The sequence below is a fragment of the Diabrotica undecimpunctata genome, chromosome 5 (genome assembly GCF_040954645.1).
Source record: "Diabrotica undecimpunctata isolate CICGRU chromosome 5, icDiaUnde3, whole genome shotgun sequence".
Classification (NCBI taxonomy): domain Eukaryota; kingdom Metazoa; phylum Arthropoda; class Insecta; order Coleoptera; family Chrysomelidae; genus Diabrotica; species Diabrotica undecimpunctata.
Genome location: NC_092807.1, coordinates 19,350,666 through 19,376,813, shown reverse-complemented (window position 1 = coordinate 19,376,813; position 26,148 = coordinate 19,350,666). Strand labels below are relative to the sequence as shown.

Below are 26,148 nucleotides of genomic sequence, written 5' to 3'. Positions count from 1 at the left end.
GCTCACTCTTGCGCCTCCATTTTACAAGATCGCTGTTATGGTAGCTTGTGTTTTGTGTTGGTGAGAACGAGAATCATTCTTGGTAAGAAATTAATTTGGTTCTCAACATTTTCGTATTATTATCTACAAAATCTTTCGTCACAAATTTCACTGAATATTTTTAAGAAGTAAAATACGTTGGCTAGGGTTTGACGTGACTTATTCGTATCTACGTTAAAGCATGTTCATACAAACCTCGGTGTGACAGGATCACGCATGGCGCTTGTCGACTAAGCCGTGCCGGAGTTTGTTGACTTAGTCGAAAAACCCCATTATGCACTCAAATTTTAAAATCACTCACTCAGTTCATTCAAAGTGAACTAAGTTGGCTTTTTACAATGGATTAATAAGTTGAGGGTGATATCGAGGCATTTGGAAACTATTAGCTTGTACATGTTTCTTCAAATGTAAATATATTTGAAGCGGTTATCATCTTTATTTTTGTTAGAGTAGAACTATAAGAATCTACAAGAGGAAAAGTGATAAGAGCAAGACAGCACCCGATATCATTCAACGGGCAGTTTTAACAGTTTTAAATGATAGCAGAAGTGTTAATAGTGTTGCAAAAGATTTCTCAATACTACAAAAAACACTTCAGCGCTATGTAGTTAAATCCAGATCACATGGTGGACACTTCTAGATAATTACCGGAAACAAGCTTCGTATTTTTATATATTTATTACGGTTTAAATCCAAAGGAGCTTAGAAAATTCGCCTTACGGTATGCCAGTGCAAACCATCTAAGAGTTCCAAATAGATGAATATGCAATAAAATGGCAGGTCCAGATTGGTATACATCTTATATCAAAAGGAATAGAACATTATTCTTGAGGACACCACAAGCCACTAGTTTGCCACTACTTCATTCAACAAATAGAATGTAGACATGTTTTTAACAATTTGAAAATGCTATATAAGCGTCTGCGTTTGCAAGCATCCGATATTTGGAACGTTGATGAGATATGTATCACTACTGTTCAGAAGCCGGATAGAATAGTGACACGACGTGGCTTCAAGCAAATAGGCAAACTCTCGTTCGCAGAAAGAGGAACCCTTGTAACCCTCACTGTTGAACTTTCAGCAAGTGGTAATACTGTTCCTCCGTTCTTTATTTTGCCGAGGGTAAACTACAGGGACCACTTTATTAGAGATGCACATGTCGGAAGCCTATGAGATGCAAATCCATCAGGATGAACGAAAGAACAACATTTTTTGCAATTAGTCAAGCATGTTGTGTTTCATACAAGGTGTTCTAAGGAGCGCCCTATACTTTTGCTGCTAGATAACCATGAATCCCACCAGTCTATCGAGGTGTTAGATATTTGTATGGAAAACGGAATAACAGTTTTATCTTTCCCTCCGAACTGATCGCATAAATTACAGCCTCTAGGTAGGATTATTTACGGACCCCTAAAAAAATACTGCAATTCAGTTATGGATAACTGGATGGTGAACAATGCAGGTAAAACATTTTCCATATATGATGTTTCCGACATTGTAAAATTGAGTCTGGGGACAACCAATAAAACAGGGATATGTCCTCTGAATAAGAGTATCTTTACAGAGAGTGACTTCTTGACATCATATGTGACAGATAGGGCTACACCCCAGAAAATGAAGAAGGAAACGAAGCTAACGAAAACAACAGAAATATTATAGCAGTGGAGCAAGCAAAAATCATGGAGAATCCACCAAAAATTCTAGAGCATTTCCCAGATGTCGGCGACAATTTGTCTGCAAACATAGTCGCATCGACAAAAATAGAACCTACAAGTTAGATATTGCTTTTCACTGAAGAGTAAGGGCGTTTCCAAAAGCACATCTTCGACAAAATCCGAGAAAATCACGGAAGAAGGGACAAACTGCTATTTGAACTGATACTTCGAAGAAAGACAGAATGCGAAAGAAAAGGGAGGTCCACGTAAAAAATATGCAACCAAAAAAACAGGCATTAAGAACACAAAAATTAGAGACAGTCAAAAATTTCTTTTCCCTATTACATCTACGTCTGCACCATATCATGACCCTACATCCTCGGAATCTGAGGGTGAAACTGAGTGCTTAGTATGTGAAGATTCCTATCTAAATAGCTCTAGAGATGATGACTGGGTGCAATGCACCTATTGCAGCAGATGGGCTCACATCAAATGTACGAACAAAAGTAATATCACTTTTTTCATATGTATTAAATGTAATTCAGACGATAATTTGTTACTTTCGGTTTTTATTGTTAGATTTTATTAATGTCAATGGTCAAAATAAAAGTGAAAAAATGAATCTGCATTTATTTTTGGATTGTGTCACTATTATTATCAGGTCTCCCCTACCTCAATATTTGTTTTAATTTTTTGTTTTAACTTTTGATGTTGTCATTTTTTAAAGTCTCAAAGGTCATTCAAAGGTATATTTTTTGTATTTTTCGTCTTTTAGTCATAGCCATCTCTTAACAAAGATCCATGATACATACCAAAATTAAATATAATTACTGTATCACCTTTTTAAATTGGTCTGACTGCACTTGTCTGACGTGATTATCTCACGCACACTTCCTTTCCACGATTTGGATTTTCTGTTTAATTGGTAGATATAAAATACCGCAGAAAACGCATGGCATATTTCCAGTAGAGTTTATATAGGCAAGATGGACTGGCGCGTTATTGCTTTGTGTTGTGTTGTGTGTTTTAACATCAGTGGTGAGTCAGTTGTTTATTGTTATTACGATCTAAATTAACATACATGTTGATGTGTTTGTTATCTTATTAAACATACATAATATGTATGTATGAATATGAATATATATATATATATATATATATATATATATATATATATATATATATATATATATATATATATATATATACATATTATTATATATAGTTTGAGTTTAGTTCTTGAACCTTAATATATATTTTTTAGTGGATTTTCTTGGGCTTAGGTTCATAAAAAAAATTGTTTTGATACTAAGACATTTTTATATATTTTTTCGACGTTTCGGCAGAAAAACCATGCCTTTTTCAAGAAGTAATATTGACGAAAAAAACATTTTATCAAAGACATAATACGGTTTAAACGTGAAACTTTTGACTTACCAAGCATGTAAAAATTCGGTGCTAACAAGTATACATAAACGTCACAATTAAAATAATATTAAAAGCATAGGACAGACCCACTAAGTCACTACATGTAAGTTAAATTAAAACAACAAAACAAGATATATTTTAATTTAATTTAAAAACACACAAAAAGATAACCTTAGAACGCCTATGATGTTAAAATAACTGATTGTTTAAACGATAAACTAACATCAATACACAACATATTAAATTTAAAATACATTTTAATGGCCGAAGTACTTCTGAAGTATTTATTGTGCTGTTTTCTGTTTGCTGCTCTTCTCACAATATGGATGTCTTGGCTTTTACGTTGTGGGATAATGGCTCAACTGACTCAATGAATGATCTTTTAGATGTAAGTAGTTTATGTACAGGAATTTAGCCGAATGGGCAATGAATGACGTTGATCATTTATTTGTTCAGCTCGTCCTGTCATGCTTTGCGATTTCCTTTTTATAACTTGAAGAGCAATGCCTGACAACGAGCAAAGGTGTTTAACTCTTATTTGCTTCAGGCAACCGGTAATCAGTAGGTATGTCTCGTTTATTACACCGTCTGTTTTATAAGTGTGTCGTGATCCTTCATAATTGAGGCAGACATATTATACTGTTAATAGGCAGAGTGCTAGCGTTATTGCTCGTAGCAGATTTGGGTTAGCTCCCCATCTGGATGATGTTAGACTTTGTAGCACATTATTTCTAGCTTGGTCTTAGCTTTACTATTTTCAATGTGCTACTTGCAGCTCAATGTTCTGTCTAGAATCACTCCGAGGCACTTAAGGAATGGACATTGTGACTCCATTCCATTGAACATTAAGGTTTTTTTTGTAGCTTTTCTGATGTTGAGATGGAAGAGGTTAATTTGTTGAAATGAAAAAAATGAAAAATACTATCGAAACTATCTTACCGAGGTTAATTTGTGTTTTTTGTGAATTTGGGTGAAGCTAATTTTCCTTGTAGTATGTTGACAATACTTAAAGCTTGTTCGTAAGATGTTCTTCTATATTTAAAAGACTATTAGATTGACATGCGGTTGTACGATCAACATAAATTAATTTTTTTGACGCATTACGGATCGGTTGCTAATTACTGCATATATTGAAGAGTACTGGCTAGACTACTCCCTCTTTCTGTGCACGGCATCTACTTGTTTGCCCCTGAAATTCAACATGCAAACGTCGGTTAGTCAGAATTGATCGAAAGACTTCAACTATTTTGTAGCTTTATATTTTTTTGTACATTTCGTTCAGGAGTATTCGATGGTTAACAGTATCATATGCAGTCGTTAGATAAATGAATACGATCTTCCTCTATAAGTTTTCCTTCAATGAGTGGATCGATTCTATTCAATCTTTCATACAGCTTAAATGTTAAACACAGGAGAGTGATAGAGCGGTAGTTTTTTGGTTCTCTGGATCCTTTCCTGGTGATAATATTTAGATTTTCTCCATAGTTTTGGGATATTAGCCTGTGCTTAACATTGCTTTAGGAGCTTTAATAGTTATGTTTTTTCATTAAGGATTTCATGATTTCATGATTTTTAGGCTTGCTGCTTTACATATACTAACTCCTCTTTATAAATTGATTGGGGTGTTTTTGTCCTTTACGTGGGTTACCAATCTGTAGAAATTATTATGTAGCTATCTCGTGGATTGCACTGTCTTATGTCCGGCCAGACTCTTTATTAATTGCCAGGCTTTCCTGCTACTGTATGTCTTTTTGGTATTTTCAACTATCTGTATCCATACCTGGCGCCTAGTTTCTGATATTGCCTCCAAGTCTTCACCTGCTATAATCATCGTTGGAGATAGTGGTTGTCATAATATAACTGGCAGTAGTTTTTGTATATATATATATATATATATATATATTCAGGGATTCTACAGTATTCACTGCCTTCCCTCGCTCAACCGTTTCCATCTCTCTCTGTTGTCCCATTCTCCATCGTTTAAGCCTCTCTTACTCATGGCATCGTCTACTTCGTTCCTCCAGGATTTTCGGGGTCGTCCTCTTTTCCTCCTTCCTATGGGGCTCCATTCGGTTATTCTCTTTATCCACCTGCTGTCGCTAGTTCTTCTTACATGTCCATACCACTTTAGTCTTTTTTGTTCTATATATGTTAGTATGTCTGTTTCTATTGATGTTCTTTGCTTTATTTCGTCATTACTTCCCCTATCCATTTTTGTTACTCTGCAGCATCTTCGCAGGCATTCCATATCTGTTGCTACTATCTTACTGCTGTTTTTCTTGTTTATGATCCAATTTTCAGTCCCATATGTCATAACACTTCGCACTAATGTTTTATAAATCTGTGTTTTTGTCTTCATATTTAGGTGTCTATCCCACCATACTGAGTTAAGTTGTCGGATTGGTGTTCTTGTTTGTCCTAATCTTTGTGTAATTTCTTCCTCTGTTGTTGCCTTTTTCGTGATTATAAACCCCAAGTATTTGAATTGATCCTTTCCTTTGATTGTTACGTTGTCATCAATCTGTAGATCTTCTATGTCTTCTTCACTTGTAGATAGGTACTTTGATTTCGCGAGGTTAATATCTAGGCTAGCCTTGGTATATTCTTGTTGTAGTTTCTTCATCATGTAGCTGAGTAGTTTTTGTACAGTTTGCAATTGTTCTCAGTTATTCCAGGGATATATTTGGTTTAACATCTTTTCGAGGTGGCCTATCTTGATGCCAGTTTGATTGCGTTCACAAATGCATCGTAGTTTGTAGGGTCTCGCTTCACGGATACTGAGATCTAGTTTCTCCGAAAATTTCTTCTATCTGGCTTTTTAAAATTTAAACGTCTCCTGAAAGGGATTGTTTTTGGTTGAATAGCTGCTTTAATTTGAATCATGATGGATCTGTATTAAGAATTTGAAACTGGGTTAAGGATCTTTTTGACGTTCAAGTTACTAATATAATAATTACTATTTAAATGGGAATAAGTCAGAATTAATGGTTAAAGTAAATTTATTGACATTTCAATTTTCACTTCGGAAATCGTTCTCCTGTGCCAGTTAATTGTAAAGAATTTCCAATCTCCGAAAATTTTGAATAACGCTGGCCCATAACGATTTCTTAAATTGTTCTGAAGCTATTTTCTTGTGGCATTTTGAGAACGATTTCCGAAGTGGAAATTGAAACGTCTATAAACTTATTTTAACCTTTAATTGTGATTTATTCCCATTTAAATAGTAATTACTTTAAAATACCACAAGAAAATAGCTTCAGAATAATATTACTAATATAATTACTAGAAAAGATTAAGTCTACATTGTATCCTCTTTTTCATCTTAAACTATTAAAGGATGAAGGTTGCTTCGTGTCATGGATGAGAGTAAGTCCGTTATTTTCAGCATAGTTTTCCACTCTTTCTCCATCTCTGTTGGTTTCTCTGTAACCCCAGAATGTGCTGTGGCTAGTAAATGTATATATTTATTAACATAGACTGAGCATGCCAGAAACCAGCAGTGACGACAACATCTTTTGCGGTTGTTCGATATGTCCTTCTTCTCATGGACAATCGGAGAATAATGAAAGGAAAAAACGAACAAAGGTATAAACACATACAGAAAGAAATCAAAATAGAAATCAGAATAGCAAAAGAAGATTTTTATAAAAGAAAATGTGAAGAAATAGAGCAATTGCAGGCAAAACATGATATTTTTAATGTACATAAAAAAGTGAAAGAACTTGCAGGTACACAAAAACGTAAGCAGCCAAATACCCTGTATAATGTCAACGGAAACATAATAACAGAACTAGAAGAACAGTTGAAGACATGGAAAAACTATATTGAAGAACTCTTTGCAGATGATAGACAACAATCTGAGCTAACTAACATACAAGGAGACGAAGGTCCAGAAATAACGGAAGAAGAAGTAATGTACGCACTAAAAAGAATGAAAAATGGTAAAGCCCCAGGTCCAGATGAAATACCAACGGAAATCCTTAAACTAATAGAAAAAGACTCGATTCACATTTTAGTTAAACTTTTCAATAGCATTTATACATCAGGAAAAATACCACAAGAATGGCTTTTATCCACCTTTGTTACTATACCAAAAAAGATAAATGCCAAACAATGCAGTGATTACCGTACAATCAGTCTGATGAGCCATGTACTGAAAATATTTCTGAAAATTATACACTCTAGAGTACACAGAAAACTGGAAATGGACATCAATAATACCCAGTTTGGATTCCGAAATGGACTTGGAACAAGAGAGGCGTTGGTTGCACTGAACGTTATGTCTCAAAGATGTCTTGACATAAATCAAGATGTATTCATGTGTTTCATAGATTACAACAAGGCCTTTGATAAAGTGCGGCATGATCACCTAATCAGACTCCTGACAGAAAAGAATTTAGATAAACGAGACATCCGTCTAATAGCAAATATGTACTACAATCAGAAAGCAGTAGTGAGAGTAGAGAATAATACCACTGAAGAAATTGAAATAAAGCGAGGTGTGAGACAAGGGTGTATACTGTCACCAACCCTGTTTAATCTCTATTCCGAAGACGTAATGAATAGAACACTCTCTGAGCAATCCGTAGGTATTAAAATAAATGGTGTTAGATTAAACAATCTGAGATTTGCCGACGACACCGTTCTGATCGCAGAAACACTTGAAGAGCTACAGACATTGGTGAATAAGATAGCAGACTGCAGCGAAGAATATGGACTATCTTTGAACATAAAGAAAACTAAATTTATGGTAATATCGAAATCAACACAAAATGTCCAAAATTTATATTTACACAATGAAATTATCGATCGAGTTAGCAAATACAAATATTTAGGCACTTTTATAAATGAAGACAACGATAGCTCAGCAGAAATCAAAATAAGAATAGAAAAAGCCAGATCCATATTCACTAAAATGAAGAGAGTGTCCTGCGGAAGAGATTTGAACCTTGAAATGAAACTTCGCCTGATGAGATGTTACTTACTTTCTGTGCTGTTCTACGGAATGGAGTCACGGACGTTGAAAAAGATTGATACCAAAAAATTAGAGGCATTTGAACTGTGGATGTATCGCAGAATCCTGAGAATATCATGGACCGAGAGAGTCACAAATGTCGAGGTCTTGAGAAGAATGAATAAAGAAAAGGAAGTCATATTTACGATCAAAAAACGAAAACTGCAATACTTGGGACACATTACAAGAGGCGAAAGATATGAACTGCTTCGAATAATTATGCAAGGGAAAATAGCAGGAAAAAGGTCCATAGGAAGAAGACGAAACACCTGGCTAAAGAATCTACGGGAATGGTATAGCTGTAGCAGCAACGAATTGTTTCGGTCAGCAGTTTCGAAAATACGTATAGCCCTGATGATCGCCAACCTTCGGCACGAAGATGGCACTTGAAGAAGAAGAAGATATGTCCGTCTCTAGCGCATTGAAACTCTCCACTCGCTTTCTTCCGAACAAAAAGAGACGCTGCTATACCTACTTGATGTAAGGTAGAGACACAACTAACAACGACAACAAATAGTGTCGTCACTTCGCTCTACAGACTGCTATATTAATATATACGACTAGGCTGTGGCTATTAAAGTCATCAATAATAATTGTAGGTTTATTAGCTAGTCGGGTGTTAAAGGAGAACTCTTGGTTGGCTGGTTTCTATACAGAGCATTTATCGATGTTATCGGATCTGGTAGAAAGGATTTAAATGTTCTTTTGATTGTTTCCTGAGCTTTTAGTGATCCCCAATTTTGGTCTAATAAATATAGCACTACCGTATTGACGATGGTGATTTTTCCTGGTGAAATTATTCTATAAAATTTTCTAGCTTGTTATTTTCTTTTCTTCCCATCTTTTTTGATTTTATCTATAATCTATAATGAACTTACAAACTCTTACAGTTTGTTCTCCTTATTGACTTTGATCGGATTGGTTAGTTCTTTTGTTTTATATTTTATTATGATGTTTTGATATATTTTTTTTGTCTTGATTATAGTAGTATGTTTCTTGTGCATAATAGATGAGTGTCTCTCCTCAGCTTGATACTACAGAAATTTTCTTTCAGGTCTACAAAAAATAGGTATTCCTAGCCTATTGTAGTCTAGAGCTTTTTCTTTCAATTGTTTGACTATAAAGATAGCGTTGGTACATGATCTTTCAGATCCTTATGATAAAGCATTGTTTTGTTGGCTTTTTCTTTATTTGGCAACGTTTGTGTTGTTATGTTGAGTCTGGTGCTTAAAGGATTATCCGTCTTTTTCGAGACATTTCCAGATATTTTTGCAGTTTTATACCATCCTGGAGGAGGATAAAAGGAGTTAATGAAAGTGATCAAGAAGAACCAGACACTTATAATCATGGGAGATTTCAATGCGAAGGTAGGGCGACGACGTGTTGAAGATGTCGTGGGTGACTTTGGCTTAGGAGATCGAAACGAGAGAGGTGATATGCTAATCCAGTTCTGTCAAGAAGAAAAATTAGTCATTGTGAATACCTGGTACAAACTGCCACCTCGGAGACTCTACACCTGACAGTCTCCACAACATACGCATGACAACATCGTGAGAAATCAAATTGATTTTTTATTGATTAATCAGAGATACAGAAATGGATTATAAGGAGTAAAAACTTACCCTGGAACAGATATCGGATCTGATCACAATCCCGTAGTAGGAAAATTTAAAATTAAGCTTAAGAAAATTAAAACAAAATCCATAAAGAAAATTGATATAAACAGCTTAAAACCTAACCTAGCGGATATCACGGCAAGATCTAAACAACCGGCCAGTATAGAAGACAAATGGAATTGTAATAAAAAAGCTATCGTAACCACTGGAACTAACCAATGGAATTGTATTAAAAAAGCTATCGTCGGTCACCCAAGAATTGGATGACTGACGAAATATTATCAATGATGGACGACCGCAGATTATTTAAAAACAAAGACCGAACCAAACAGCAGATTAACCGACAAATACGAAAAGAGTGTCGCAAAGCTAAAGAACAGTGGCTGTTAGACAGGTGTGCAGAAATGGAGAAATTGGAAGAAAAACATGACCACTTTAACATACATAAACTCGTTAAAGAAGTGACAGGTCATACAAAACCTTGCAGTTTTAACAGTATTGTGAAGGACAATAAATTAATTACTGATCCCAAGGATCTACTTCAACATTGGAGAAACTACACACAGCAACTATACTAAGACAACACTAGAAGAAACTCTGAAAGTGAATATAAAAGTGAACCCCCCCCCCCCAAAATATTGAAGTCAGAAGTTGGAAGGGCAATCAAACAGAGCAAATGAATGGGGAAAAGCACCAGACCCAGACGACATATACATAGAGGTTCTAACAATGTTGATTAAAGACGCCTTGGTAGATCTTTTTAATGACATTTATGGGTCCGGTCCAATACCACAGGATTGACTTCAATCAACCTTTATACCAATCCCAAAAAACCCAAACTCTAATAGTTGCGACCAATTCCGAATGATCAGCTTATTGAGCCACGTCCTCAAACTCTTCTTAAAGATAATTTACACAAGAATACAAAACAGATGTGAAAGAGACATTAGCCCCACACAGTTCGATTTTAAACAAGGATTTGGCACAAGAGAAGCACTTTATAGCTTAACTGTCCTACTTCAGAAATGCAGAGATCAGCAAAAATATGTCTTCCTATGCTTTATAGATTACCAGAGAGCATTCGATTGTGTTCAGAATTAGTAAGATTGCTCCAGGAACATTCGATAGATGAGAATGACCTTAAAATCATAAACAACCTTTATATGAATCAAGTGGCATCTGTGAGAGTAGGATTGGAATCTACATCATATTTTTCAATCAAAAAAAGGTGTACGACAGGGTTGTGTTCTGCCACCCCTCCTTTTTAATCTTTATTCTGAAACGATTTTCGATAGAGCCTTAAGTAACACTGAAGATGGAATCAAAATCAACGGACAGACTATTAGTAATCTTCGCTATACTGATGAGACAGTCATAATAGCTGATAGCCAAGAAGCGCTACAACGACTAATAGATAGAATAAACACTGAATGAGAACGACTGGGCTTGCAGAATAATATAGACAAGACGATGGTAATGGTGGTTAGCAAAACACGAAATATGCAATTAAATATAAGAGTAAACAATAAGAACATCCAAAAGGTCCCCAAGTTTGGATATCTCGGTAGTTGGATAACTGAAGATCTAGATCCAGACATAGAAATACGTAGCAGGATTCAGCAAGCCAGAACAGCATAATAAGAGAACCTTGCTAAGCAACAGCAGCCTTAACTTAACGCTTCGATATCGCTTTGTAAAATGTTACATTTACTCCATACTGCTATATGATGTAGAAACCTGAACCATAAAGGCCAATGTGATGAACCGATTGGAAGCCTTTGAAATGTGGGTATTTAGAAGACTACTTAAAATTCCCTGGATAGATCACACAACAAATGTCGAAGTATTAAATCAAATGGGCAGAGAACGAGAATTGCTGCCAATCATAAAAAGAAGAAAAACTGCTTATCTGTAAATATAATAACTTAAATAATAACTTAAAAACATAAGGGATTGGACAAACCTCGATGCCCATGCACTCTTTAGAGCCACACAAGACCGAGAGGAGTATACCAGAATTGTCGCCAACATCCACTAATTGGATAAGGCACCATAAGAAAAATACCATCCTGGTGACCAGCTTGTTTTAGTTCTTCATATTGTTGTTTTCTTATAGTTTGTAGTTTTCTGGGCTGTTGTTACCGTACATTTTGAATCTTTTCCTTCAATTCTTATTTTTATTGAAATGATCTTTGCCGATAAATATACTGGCACTCAGTTATCTGATTTCAGTATCTTTGATTTATCAATATAACGATTCCTTCTTTAAACCTATCATATTTTCTGACCCTACTGTAAACTGAGATATTCTGCTAGATATGTTTTTGAAGAACATCACGTCTAAACCATCGATGTATATCATAATTTGCGGTTATTTGTTAACAAATCGTAGCTGAAGAAGTAAACTCAATCATATGAGGAATCATATCAATAAGAATATAGAACGAAGAGTATTTTAATAAATTGCAAGTTGCAAATAACTGTAATTATATTGTTGCGGATACAAACCGGATATGGTTTGCCTAGGTTCGCCGGGAACTATCAAAGTCATGGTCACGATTATTTTATTTTTATAAAATTTTAATACGTTTTAAAAATTAATGAACATTATAACTAAGTTTACGATTCAATAAAACACAATTAAATGGATTCACTGTGACTTCAAGTATTTAGATTTTAAATACAACATACAATATACAGTGTGCGTCACTTTCAACGGGACGGAGTTAATGAAAATCAGAGCAGTCACTTTTTGGATAAATTTTGTCCGCTGATGAATCGAACTTCCACAGCAATAAGAAATGTCTCACTTTGTATTATTATTAAAAAACATTCGAGATTATTCATTCACTAATGGAACTAATTGTTACAGCAATTTTTCTTTAAAAAATGTTTTGGTTTAAAAATTATCGTTTTGAGTTTAATAAGCTCCCTTTTATGGAAAGCGGCGTATTATGCACTAAAAGGCTTGAATATTTTTGTTTTATAAAAGAGAGAATTGTAGGAAATACGTGGGTCGACTGTAATCACCTTAATTTCGTACTTACAATTTTTTGACCCAATTCTGATTCACGCTATTACTAAGTTGAACTGGTTCGTCTAATTTAAATCAAATTTTAACTGGAAAAATTGTGAAAATTCCGAATTTAAATTCTAAGATATTTTTATACCATGTCGGGATAGTATTACGAGTTTTTTTCTGGTTTTTTCCTCATGATTTACTATATAATCACTAACAGGAGAAAGGCTATAGCGGGATAAGATGGTCAAAATTGCACCATGCTCGATTCAGTTTTGGGTCTGGCCATTCGAAAGGACATAATTAAAAACTCACTCAGTTAAATTTTCAAGTTCCTAAGTGCCTCTGGGGGTTCGCTATGGGAAAAAACGTATTTAAAAAAAAATGCTGTATTGCTGCAAAAAATCTGAAAAAATTCATGAAAGCGTATTTTAATAATACAAAACTGCCTGATTTTTTTCAGATTTTTAGCTTGAAAATTGAGCCCAGGAAAAATATTTGAAATTTTCAGTAATATTTTAGGTTATGTCGGAAATTTTTGGCCAACTTTAAAACAATGTTTTTTATGGATTTTTTCCCGTTCTTTCGAATGGCATAGATATTTTTATCATTTTTAACGTGGAAAATGCCTAAAAATCGAAAAAACTGCTTTTTTGGCATTTTTCTGAAGTTTTTGACTCATAACCTCAAAAACATACACATAAATTAATGATAATTCATATTTTTATATGTATTCTTATCTTTATAATCGAAATAAGCTATTAAAACTATTATTTTTTTCCTACAGCATGCTCTAAAAGCCGAAAAACCCCGTTTTTTCGGCGTTGTTTTTAAGCGTTCGCTATATAACCTCTAAATTCAGTGTCTAAATGAATGATAACTTACATTTTCACATGCATTTTCCCTCTACAATCATAATCAGCTATTCAAAGCATTAGTTTTATCTCACAACATTCTCAAAAACCGAAAAACCCCATTTTCTCCATGTTTTTACAACATAACCTCAAAAGACTCTGAAAAATGAACCATATTTTTGATATTTTTTAAATAATTATTACATCTGATCGTACGCAGGAAAACAAAATATTTTTTTTTAGAGGTAAATAAAATTCATATATTTACTAATTAACAATCTATATTTACAATATTCTATTTAATCTAGATACATTGAATGACAGAATAATTACATTTTATTAATCTTCCTCACTATCCTCGTCGATTACCGGATCAATCTCCGTTTCACCAAATATTTCTGAAATAAATTTAGCTGGTCTAATAATGTCCGATTTGTACCTAGCATTGCTTAAATAATATATAATAGCAGCAACATGTGAGCAGGATCCAACAGTTCTCAATCCATTAGCACAATCGCACGAGTAAAATTGCATTGTAGCCAATAGATTCTGGCTTAAACTCAATGTAACATTTATAAATTTTTTTTGATATGTCTGGATTGTATCAAAACCTTGATAATATTCGGTTTCATTCGGATGTATTCTTAATTAATTTCGTTTCTATCGTTCAATAACTCAATAATAACAATAACGTAGCTAGCTAACATACAGCTTGACCTAACTGGTACGTACCCGAAAAGAATATTTTGAGATCTCTCTCGGTCATCTCTGGAAAATCAAGAATTTCTCGCGATGTTATCTTGATTGTCGTCGTACTTCGTCTAGACCACCTTGCTGTTTCAGCTTCTTTAGCCAATGTGTTATCCACTTTACTCTAATTCAACATTCTCTGTATTATTAATTTTTTTAATTCTTCATCTTCTTCTTCATCGCTCTTCTTCTTCTTCTTCTTCTTAGCCTTCTGTCGTCCATGTTTGGATATAGGCCTCTCCCAACTCCTTCCATCGGTCTCTATCCTGAGCAACATATTTCCAATTTTTTCCGGCTATTCTTTTAATGTCATCAACCCATTTCATCTGTGGTCTTCCTCTTGGTCGTTTACTTTCGTAAGGTCTCCTTCTTCATCGCTATATAATCTTTTTCCATAACGGTTATTAAGAAAACATGCAATTCTGCAATATGCTCCAGCTTTTGGTAACAATTTATTATCCAATTGTTGATGGAGCAGCTTATATTTTTTTCCAAGAATGCCGTGGACAGCTTCTACTACCCATCTTAGTTTCGTAACATAACGAGATTCATTAGCTTCAGCTGTGCATAAACTTGGTCTTTTTCCTTTTAATGCAGGCATCAGAACCTTGAAGCCAAGATCTTCTAAATAGGATACGACGTCTCTAAAGCCCCTATATACAATACAAACATCACCTTTTTCATAAGTGACCTTATTCCATTTGGATCTTCCAGAACCTTTTTCATGATGCTTGCATCATTTTCTGTAGCTAAGAATGGACCGGGTAGATATACAACAAACCCGTATGTTGTGCAGATGGTAAACGGCTTACACAACGGTTTTATCTTCTGTCCCGAATATGATTTTCTTTGATACCAATTATTTCTGCTTTTTTGGTGCGCTAAATAAGCTCCATCGAAAATTAATGTGAGCTGATCATCCGTCAAATTAAATAACGTTATGGCATAAACAGAAGTATGGTTACGGATTAAGTCGTCTCTCACGAGACTTTTTACTCCAAAATATTGTGGCAATACATCTCTCTCGAATGAATTGATTACAGACTCGCAAAAATCAGATACTTTGATCTCATTATCTATCCCGAAAACTGATGAAATAAAATTATTTGATGATCGAGTTTTAGTTTTAGATTAATTTAACAATAATACTGGTTATTGTTGCCTGTTATTTTAGACACGACACAATTCTGCTGTCAAATTCAAAATCAATTCAAAATAAACACAAAAACAGAGAGCCATTGAACATTTGAGGAAAAGTCCCGCCGAAAAGATAAAGGCCCTAACACACAAACTGACTAAGAGCGATAAAGAGGATATGGCCCTACACACGCAAACGCACTAAGAGCGATATAGAATGAGAGCCCGATTATAACAGATATACATGGCGTTGGTAGTTGTGCCGCGTAATGTCAACTACCGTGCGTCGCAACTATCAACGCCATGTTTTCTGTTACAATCAGGCTCCCTGGATATACGGGATGTAAGGCTAAGACATGAACGCCAAAACAGTTAAGTAAATATAAAATAAAAGAATAATGTTATAAGCATGGGTATAACGCTCTTGTATCTAAGCGGAAGAGTAAGGCATGGAAGAGCGTGGTACGAGCTTGTGAATGTATATAATAAGGATCTCAAAAGTCATGGAAATATATAGATATGCGTCTGTGTATAAATGTATGTACATTGTGATATAATATGACGTATATATTGGCTAGCTTAAAATTCCACAACTTTTGAGTGTACAAGTGCGTTCTAATTCACCATTCATTTATTGGAATCTTTTGAGGTTATGTAGTAAAAACATGGAGAAAACGGGGTTTTTCGGTTTTTGGAGCATGCTGTAGGAAAAAATAATAGTTTTAATAGCTTATTTCGATTGTAAAGATATATAAGAATACATATAAAAATATGAATTACCATTAATTTATGTGTATGTTGTTGAGGTTATGAGTCAAAAACTTCAGAAAAATGCCAAAAAAGCAGTTTTTTTCGATTTTTAGGCATTTTCCACGTTAAAAATGATAAAAATATCTATGCCATTCGAAAGAACGGGAAAAAACCCATAAAAAAACATTGTTTTAAAGTTGGCCAAAAATTTCCGACATAACCTAAAATATTACTGAAAATTTCAAATATTTTTCCTGGGCTCAATTTTCAAGCTAAAAATCTGAAAAAAATCAGGCAGTTTTGTATTATTAAAATACGCTTTCATGAATTTTTTCAGATTTTTTGCAGCAATACAGCGTCTAAAAAAAAATTTTTTTTAAATACGTTGTTTCCCATAGCGAACCCCCAGAGGCACTTAGGAACTTGAAAATTCAACTGAGTGAGTTTTTAATTATGTCCTTTCGAATGGCCAGACCCAAAACTGAATCGAGCATGGTGCAATTTTGACTGTCTTATCCCGCTATAGCCTTTGCTGTCATCATTGGATATGGTTGTCTTTTTAAAGACGAATTACATGCTGACTTTTCTGACGCATATTCTCAAGTTAAAGTTGATTTCATGTAATCGAATGAACTTTATTACAATAAAATTTAAAAAAATATATGTAGTAATCATTGTTTTTTCTGTTTAAGGTGCAACAATGTGTACTCCAAATTCAAAGTTTAAAATGGACTGTAACCTCTGCATATGTTCGACAAATGGTAAAGAGTACACTTGTACAAACGAAATGTGTCCACGGATAGTAAGTAAATGAAGATTAAGTAATTACATTAAATATAAACGTGTAAGAATTGTGTTAAATCATTTGTGTATATTTTGTTTAAATTAAAAAATGAAATTCTAATATGTGTATAAATAGTTGAGTCTATGTTTCCTACACCTATCATCATCAGTGGTACTACAGCTCTTAGAGAGCCACAACGTTCTCAAGTTTCCTTCGCCGTTATATTCTCTTTCGTGCTTGAGTTTTCCAATTGGGTGTACAGATCTTCTCAGTATCTTGCGTTACCTAGTTTATCCACCTGACTTTTATTTAGTCTGTTTTGTGGTATCTTTCTGTAACTCAATTGTGATTCTTTATATCATATTTGATCCTAGTAATGGGGCAAGATGTCCTGCACATTGTTTGATTGTAGTATTATCTTTTCCACTGAACTACTGCTTGTATGTGTTTTGTAGCGCAAAGTTATATCTGGGCATCCATGTTTCGTGTTTAAAAACTGTTTCAGCAACTGCGTATAAACAATTATAATATATTAACAGACTTTTTGTTAGTTTTGATTCTTCCCGCATATTTAGCCAAGATTCCGCGTACAAAAACACAGAAGTTATAGAAACAATAAACGAATATAGAGTTCGAGATTAAACATAATATATTATCTTCCCTTTCTGATGGCTTTATATGTTATATAAAGGTTATCGTATGAGCAGAAAGCAACAAAAACTACTTTAAAGACAGGTTAGGAGATTTTTCTAAAATAAATAAAAAAATGGATCAGAGAAACAAATCAAAACGTTTATTTTTGTCTCATACAAACAGTTATCAAACATACAGATTGCACAAATATTATTAAAAGTTGCAAAATACAAAATTACAAAAAAACTTACATGTGTTGCCTGTTACAAAGGAGATTGCTACAAAATTCTTCGAAATGGTTTCTAGGTTATCTTATTAATATGGCTAAATTAAAAATTAAGGATATCCTTGTTCATGAAAATATATAAGATTTAACTTTTTCTAAAAAACATTTTTCTATACAAGCAAATTAAAAATTGTCACAACAAAAAAACAAATTTAAGCTAGATGTCACATTTAATTTTAATGACAAAGAAACAATAGATTGACAGCAACCACACTTAGTTTACAAAATGATTCTAATTATTACCAATTCTTAAATTTAAATGAAAGCAATTATTACTTTTAGCAAAAAAAATGTCTGTCTAATTTGGAAAAATTTAATATATTGAATGTTACCTTATTTTCACTTATTTCACTTAACTTTGAACAACTTGCTATCTTTTTCCAGAGCTACATTAAATGGAGTGCAAGAGAGAGCGTCAGCTTGTGGAATGCCACTATTAATTGTAATTTTTCTAGACAGATCCACTTGACCGACCTTTGCTTTCGTTAGATAATTTTTTTTTAGTATACCAAGTAATTAAGTATTAAAATCTGTCTGTCTTTTCCAGAATTTTTACCAGTTTGTGTTAGGTGATACCACTTTTCATTAGTTTACAATGAAATTTAAAATTAAGATATCCTTGACAAATAACTATTATTTTGTACTGTGTTACTTTATAATTTAAACTATGCAATGATTGTAACCTAACTTTTATTGTAGAATACCAATGAACAATTCTACAGAACTCAGACCAAAGATGGACACGTAGTGCTGGTTCCAAAGTACGACGATCAATTTAAATCAGACGATGATGCTTATGTCTTGACAAAAAAATCAAGAAAACCTCGAGTTTCAGAAGGATATCCTTACATAAATGACATGATGACTTCAAAAATGGAAAATGGGGATAATAGGTAAAGTATCTTAAAAAATGCCAGTATAAATGTTGTAGGTTGAGAGCATATTCAAATTGTTGACTTTAGACAGGGAGACACACTGTATCTAATAGTATTCAACCAGTAATTGTAGGACACCTTCCAGTAATTGACTGGTGTTTTTTTTTTTATTTATTTATTTATTGTCGTCCGAACCACTGAGGTTATAGACGACAACAATGAAAAAATACATATTAAAACAAAAAAAGGTTACAATGAAGTTCTTTGTAAACGTCTTTATGAATAAAACCTGTCCGTTGTTTTTGTTGCATATGTTTATATCTATCTTCTTCTTCTTTGGATGCCGTGTCCGTATTCAGATGTTGGCCTTCATCATGTTTACAATTTCCTGAAACCTTTCTCCGTCGGCTGCTGCGCGAAATAATTCTTCTACTGTGGAACCACACCATTGTCTAATATTACGCAGCCATGAAAGTTTCTTTCGACCAATCTTTTGGTTTTTCTCCTCTTTATGGTGTTTTTGAGCAGACGTTCTGAATTGATCATTTGAAGAACATCTTCATTGGAAGTGTGCGAAACCCACGATATCTTTAGGATTCGTCTGTAGCACCACAATTCGAATGCTTCTAACTTGTTTGTGGTTTTTAACTTCCATGTCTCACAACCATACAATAGGATGGACCACACCTAACATTTCAGGACCTTCTTACGAATATTCATCGACAAGTTTCTGTTGCATAAAACTGGTTTCCAGGTCATAAAAGCTTTACGTGATATTTCGATCCTGGTTATTATCTCTTCATCAGAGTCACAATTTACATTTAACCAGCTGCCAAGGTATTTGAAATGATTTACCCTTTCGATCTCCTCTCCATTAAGAGAAATCAGACCTTGATCTATATTGATCTTTCCAACTGCCATCCACTTTGTCTTTGAAATGTTGATTTTCAGGCCTCTCCGATAACTTGCCTCACTGACTAGATTTAGTAATGTTTAGTCTAGTCCTAGTCTTACTCCCTCTTGTCTGTCATCCAAAGCCTCCCTAAAGATTTCTTCAGAGTACAGATTAAAAAGAGTGAGTGACAAAACACAACCCTGCCGTACTCCACGTTTGATGGATATTTTTTCAGTCGGACTGTCTTCAATTTGGATAGAGGCTACTTGATTGTAATATAAGTATTTCAGCAGTCTTATATCATAGTGGTCAAGTCCTGTTGCCCGTAGGCAATCAAAAAGTGTATCGTGTTGTACTCTGTCGAACGCCTTCTCGAAGTCGATGAAACAAACATAAACATTCTTTCGGAATTCACAACTTTTTTGTAATAGAACGCGCATACAGAATAGTGCCTCTCTAGTTCCTAGACCGTTTCTAAATCCAAATTGCTTATTACCTATCCTACTTTCGCATAGAAGGAATACTTGGTTTTGTATAATTCGTAAGAGTATCTTCAGTGTGTGACTCATCAAACTGATTAGTCTAAAATCGCTGCATTTGGTGAGCCTGCTTTTCTTTGGTAATGTTATAAACAGTGACTCTAACCAATCATCTGGTATTTTTCCTTTGTTGTAAATTTTGTTGAAGAAAGTGGTTAAGCAGGCAATGCTCTCCTCATCCAAAAGTTTAAGTAGCTCAGCAGGGATTTGATCTGGTTCAGGTGCTTTATTGTTTTTGGCTTGCTGTATTGCCTTTTTGACTTCCGAATTCAGTATACTGGGACCTCTGTCTAACTGGTTGTCTCAGGCAGTATTTGGAGCATTTTCTCTAGAAGCATCGTCAAAAAGGTCAGTGATGTATCTCTCCCACTCTTTGCACTGTTGTTCGTGATCAAAAATTTTTCCGTCCGCGCTTTTAAGTATGTGAGCATTTTTCTGTTTTCTAATTCCGGCAGTATATTTAAGTTCTTTGTGGAGGTTGAAACTGTCATGCTTTTTTTGGAGGTCTTCTATTTCTTTACATAAATTCTCAAGCAAGGATTCTTTGGCTTGCTTAATTTTTCTTTTTATGCGTTTATTGATTTCACGGTATTCGATAATATTTCTATTTTTGTGTTGTCGTCGAACTTCCATCAGGTCTAGAATTTCTTGTGTCATCCACTCATTTTTTGCCAACATGGTAGGTGTTTTCAAAGACTCTTGTACGTTCTCTAAAATCGAGTTTTGAATATCATACCAGCATTCGTTAATGGTTCTGTTTTCGTTTGGTATATTTGATATTCTGTGTATTTTACTATTTATCTGCTGTGATATGTGTTCGCGCGTTTGAGGGTTTTTCAGGGGGTCGAGATATATCTTACAAGGCTCAGTTGGCTTTGTTAATTTCTTTAATTTAATTTGTATTTTGGAGCAGAGTAAATTGTGATTTGAGTTTATGTCAGCGCCGGGGTAAGTTTTTACATCTTTAATATTGTTTCGAAATCGGTGGTTTATTAGGATGTAGTCTATTTGGTTCCGTACTATTCTGCCTTGATGTCCATCTTGAGGGGATTTCCACGTGTAGAGACGCCTTTCTGGAAGTTGAAGCCAGGTATTTGTAATGGCGAAGTAATTTTCTTGGCAGAATTCTATTAGACGTTCACCTCTTTGAATTTATATCTATCGGTAGTCGCTAAATCTATCCATAATATCTTTGAAGTGATTTATTAATCTGGCAGGTGGGGATTCATGTTTATTAAATGTTGATAAATCAGTGATCACTGATGGTTTATTTACAGTCCAATTAGGAGGAGGGTTTTCGGTAGGGTGGTATATTGTCGGGAATGTTATGCTATATTTATGAAGTAATCGGTTAATTCGTTCATAGAAAGTCAAATTGCATTGAGGGAGAAATAAAAAGTAGTGGCTGAAACGATTGTTATGAACGTTATGGTAGACTGGGTTATCTGGAGAGGATAGAACTTTACAAGCATACGACAAACTCCGAACCACTGAGGTTATAGACGACAACAATAAAAAAATACATATTAAAACAAAGAAAGGTTACAATGAAGTTCTTTGTAAATGTCTTTATGAATAAAACGGTTCGTTGTTTTTGATGCATATGTTTATATCTATCGGTAGTCACTAAATCTATCCATAATATCTTTGAAGTGATTTATTAATATGGCTAGTGGGAATTTATGTTTATTACATTTTGATAAATCAGTAATCACTGGTGATTTATTTACAGTCCAATTAGGAGGAGGTTTTCGGTAGGGTGGTATATTGTCGGGAATGTTATGCTATATTTATGAAGTAATCGGTTAATTCGTTCATAGAAAGTCGGATTGCATTGAGGGAGAAATAAAAAGTAGTGGCTGAAACGATTGTTATGAACGTTATGGTAGACTGGGTTATCTGGAGAGGATAGAACTTTACAAGCATACGACAAACTTAAAAAATCTCTTTTAAATTCTAGAGGGGTTTACCCTTTTGCCCTGACGCACTGCGTATACTCACTATGGGGCTTGTCCGAAAGGTACCCAAAGCGACTCGCAGTCCCGTATTTTGAATTACATCTTGTTCTTCAAGAACAGATTTCTTAGCTGAGTTATATACCACTGAGCAGTAGTAAATTTTTGATCGAACTAAGAATGAAAAGATTTGTAGCAGATATGCCGTATCGCTGCCCTCAGGTAATGTTCGGTAGTGTCTTCAAAATATTAATGCTTTGCTGGAAAGTACCTTTTAGATTTTTATTGTGACTTTTTCAAACCAATTTTTGTCAAATGTAAGACCGAGGAATTTTATTTCTTTTATAAAGATCAGATTCATACCATTCAATGTTAAAATTGGATTATCCTCTATTCACTTTTTTGAGAAGAGAAGCATTTTGTCTTTTCGTTAGAGAAGTTAAGTAGTGTTTTATCAGACCATTTCTGGAGATTATTTAATGTACTTTGAAGGATTCTTTGGGTGGTTCTAGATCCAGATCGTCTACGTACAGTCTTCCTTTAACTGATTGTTGACATTGTTCTAAGATATCGTTAATTGCAATAAGAAATAAAGTTACACTTAACACCGATCCTTGGGGGACTCCGTTTTCCTGGATTCGAGTTGATGATAGTGTTCCATTTGCTCGTACTTTAAATGTTCTGAATTGATGAAAATTTTGAATAAATTTTAGGAATTATCCATTAATACCCCAGGGGTGAAGCTTTTTTATTATACCATATGTCCATGTGCAATCGTAGGCTTTTGTTATATCGCAGAAAATAGCTAGACAGTGTTGTTTGTTAATGAGTGCTTCGTGAACTTCGGATTCAAGATCAACTAGGTTATCCGTCGTTGATATAGTTTGACGAAAGCCGTTTTGCTCCGGCATAAGTATGTTTATATCCCCCAGAAATCGAAATGTAAGGCGACGGTTTATAATCTTTTCGAATACCTTACAGGTTGACGAGGTTAGGGATATCGTCGGTCTATAGGACTAGGAATCTGTTTTCGGTTTTTGAGATTTAGGGATTGGGATAATATATGATTCTGACCAAGACTTTGGAAAGTAATGCTGTGTCCACATTTGGTTCAAAACATTAGATATAGAATAGAATAGAATAGAAAAAAGCTTTATTCTCAGAATTCACAAGTTACACACAAATATAAATTGTCAATAGAGAGAATGGTGTCAATTACAATTTATAATGGTTGCTGTAACAACCTACATTTAACATAAAAGTAATATTAAAATATAATGATAATAACAGTGATATTTAGATTCAGATAAGAGCCCTCAGTCTCCCTGCAGGTTAGCTTGAAGGTATTCTTCCACTACGGTTCAAGGTGTATGAGCAACTGTTGAACAGACTTTCTATATTTATTTATGTCAGTTTCTATTTTGATGCTGTAAGGCAGTTTATTAAAGAATTTAATACAGGCATATTCTGTGGTTTTCTCAGATGCTGTTAGTCTATGTATTGGTATATTATAGTTTATGAGATTGTTTCGTGTATTAGTATTATGGTTTGTTATGTGTTTCAAGAATTTATGTCTATTTTTAAAAATGAAAAGTAAGCATTCATATATGTATGTTCCAGCCATTGTTGGAAAGTATGTTTAGCTTTTTGAAATTACCTCTACATGACTCCCTGTATTTCAAGTTAAGTAGAGTTCTGATTGCTCTTTTTTCTAATATAAAAACCTGTTCAGCGTTACCACTTCCCCCCTAGAAAACTATTCCAAATCGCATTACAGAATGAAAATTTGAAAAATATACAACTCGTTTACATTTTTCGTCCAAATAATTTGCTGTTATTTTACTTACTTAAGATTATTTTCTTCACGCTTAAATTAAAATTGAACTGTAGATCTTGATTTGTTTAGTAATAAGTAATCCTCAGTTTATAGCGAGTTTTGAATTAAAGAGGAATATTTATTTATTTTTTCACTTTTAATATATCACATGTGAATTACCGTTTATGTAAATAATAATCATCTACAAATTATGCTTAAATTGTTTACATAATCGTTTGTACCAATTTAATAGGGATCTAATTTAAGCATAACATAGATGTAAAAGAACTTATTCTGGAAAATGATTTAGGCATTTGTGCTTTTAGATATTTAGACATCCAGGTGCGCATTTTTTCTTGCTTATTTGGATGGTTTATGAGCATTTCTTGTTCCCTCCGTTTAAGCGGCGTTGTATCTACTGCGCAAATTGCTCGATGTAAAGTAGATGTCTCAGCATGCACCTGAAAATAAGTTCTTAAATTAGCAACTTGTTTATCCAATTGCTCACCTATGTCCATGAGTCCTCTTCCGCTTTGATATCGCGGTAATGTTGTTCTCTCTACTGCACTGAGTGGATGATGTTTTTGCGCCTTTGTGAGAAGTGTTCTTACTTTCCTCTGAAGACGCTCTATATCCGTTTTTGACCACTTTATAATGCGTACGTATAAGCGTACGTATTTAATGCCCTAATTATTTATTTTTATTATTATTAATAATATAAGAAACTTTCAATTACTAAGATATAAGTATCATGAAAGGTGAACTTTATAAATGGCTATAAGAAATAATAGAAGGAAGAAGTCAAGGAACGAGATGTATTTCCTGGTTGAACAACTTGAGAGCCTAGTTAAGATGTACTTCCGTTCAATTTTTCACGGGTGGCGGTGGTACTGAGGGTACCGATTTCTATAGTTGCTAACCATTTAAGAGGAGATGAGGCATAAAAATTGAGAATAAATATTTTTGTAACGCATAGGTTGCTGTACCTTGCAAGTAAATAAAAAAACTCTTTAGAAGTATTGTTGACTGTAGAAATGCTATTAAGTTTATGTTGCTAGGTCCCCATTATTATTATTATTATTATTATTTTTGCGAAATTATTTTTCTTAAAAATTGTTTCGTTTTTTAGTAAAGATCTTGATGTGGAAATGATAAAACCGAAACGACAATCTGAAAAACTCGAAGTAAGAGAAAATGAGCCAGAAGTTCCTGTTGATGTTCCTGTTGACGATAGCGCTGATAGCAATGAAATCGATAATGCCAGATGGGCTCCCTTTAAACCACGAAAAGCTCCAGACTTTCCTGAATAAAAAATTGCGAATTTGGTTCTTTCAGTTTACTCCTTAAACTTTTAACTATTGTACACTAGAATATTTTCTTATCTACGCCACGTAAGGTAATAATTTTTTTACACTAATGTAGCCAAAATAACACTATGTGCTCAAAAATTCTTTAAAACTCAAAACGTCTTAATACATATTTAAATAAAATTGTGATTTCTCATGTGTATGTCCTATACTAGTGCCAAGTGACACTGTTTTTATTATTTGTACACTAGACTAAATGAATAAACTTATTGTATTCAATAGTCCATAATTTTTTTTATATTTTTGTAATTGGACGACAGAACTTGTATTTGTAAACCTACAAAAACAATGTAAGATCTGAATTTATTACTTAATATTGTAATAGTTTTTTAGAACTTTTATATTTTGATTTGTTTACATAAAACTTCAAATAAAATAAACGATATTTTTAAAATCAAAGTAGTTTTATTTTAAACATACTGGTTTTTGAGTTTATTTTCTAAAAATAATAAGAGATTAATAACAAGAAAGATTAGAATGTAGAGAAATTACAAATTGTAAAAGTCAATTTTATGAAATAGACTCAGATGGGCAGGGCATGTGATACGCAGTATATCGCCTTATAAATAATGTGTTCTGGGAAAGGCCAGAGGGAAGAAGGTCTGTAGGGCGGCCTAGAAAAAGGTTGAAAGATGCAGTCAAAGAAGATCTAGAGAAGATGGGAGTGCGACAATGGAAATTACTGGCACAGAACCGACAAACATGGAAGGCAATAGTAAACGCGGCAAAGACTCAC

General features: G+C 34.0%; 1 protein-coding gene across 1 annotated transcript; it reads left to right on the top strand.

Moving 5' to 3' along the window:
• The first annotated feature begins 2,593 nt into the window (after positions 1 to 2,593).
• On the top strand, positions 2,594 to 25,811 carry LOC140440548 (uncharacterized). Its single transcript, XM_072530925.1, has 4 exons — positions 2,594 to 2,732; positions 16,955 to 17,064; positions 18,665 to 18,858; positions 25,175 to 25,811. The coding sequence occupies exons 1-4, from the start codon at positions 2,681 to 2,683 to the stop codon at positions 25,353 to 25,355; spliced, it is 537 nt and encodes a 178-aa protein (XP_072387026.1). The 5' UTR covers positions 2,594 to 2,680; the 3' UTR covers positions 25,356 to 25,811.
• The last annotated feature ends 337 nt before the right edge of the window (positions 25,812 to 26,148 follow it).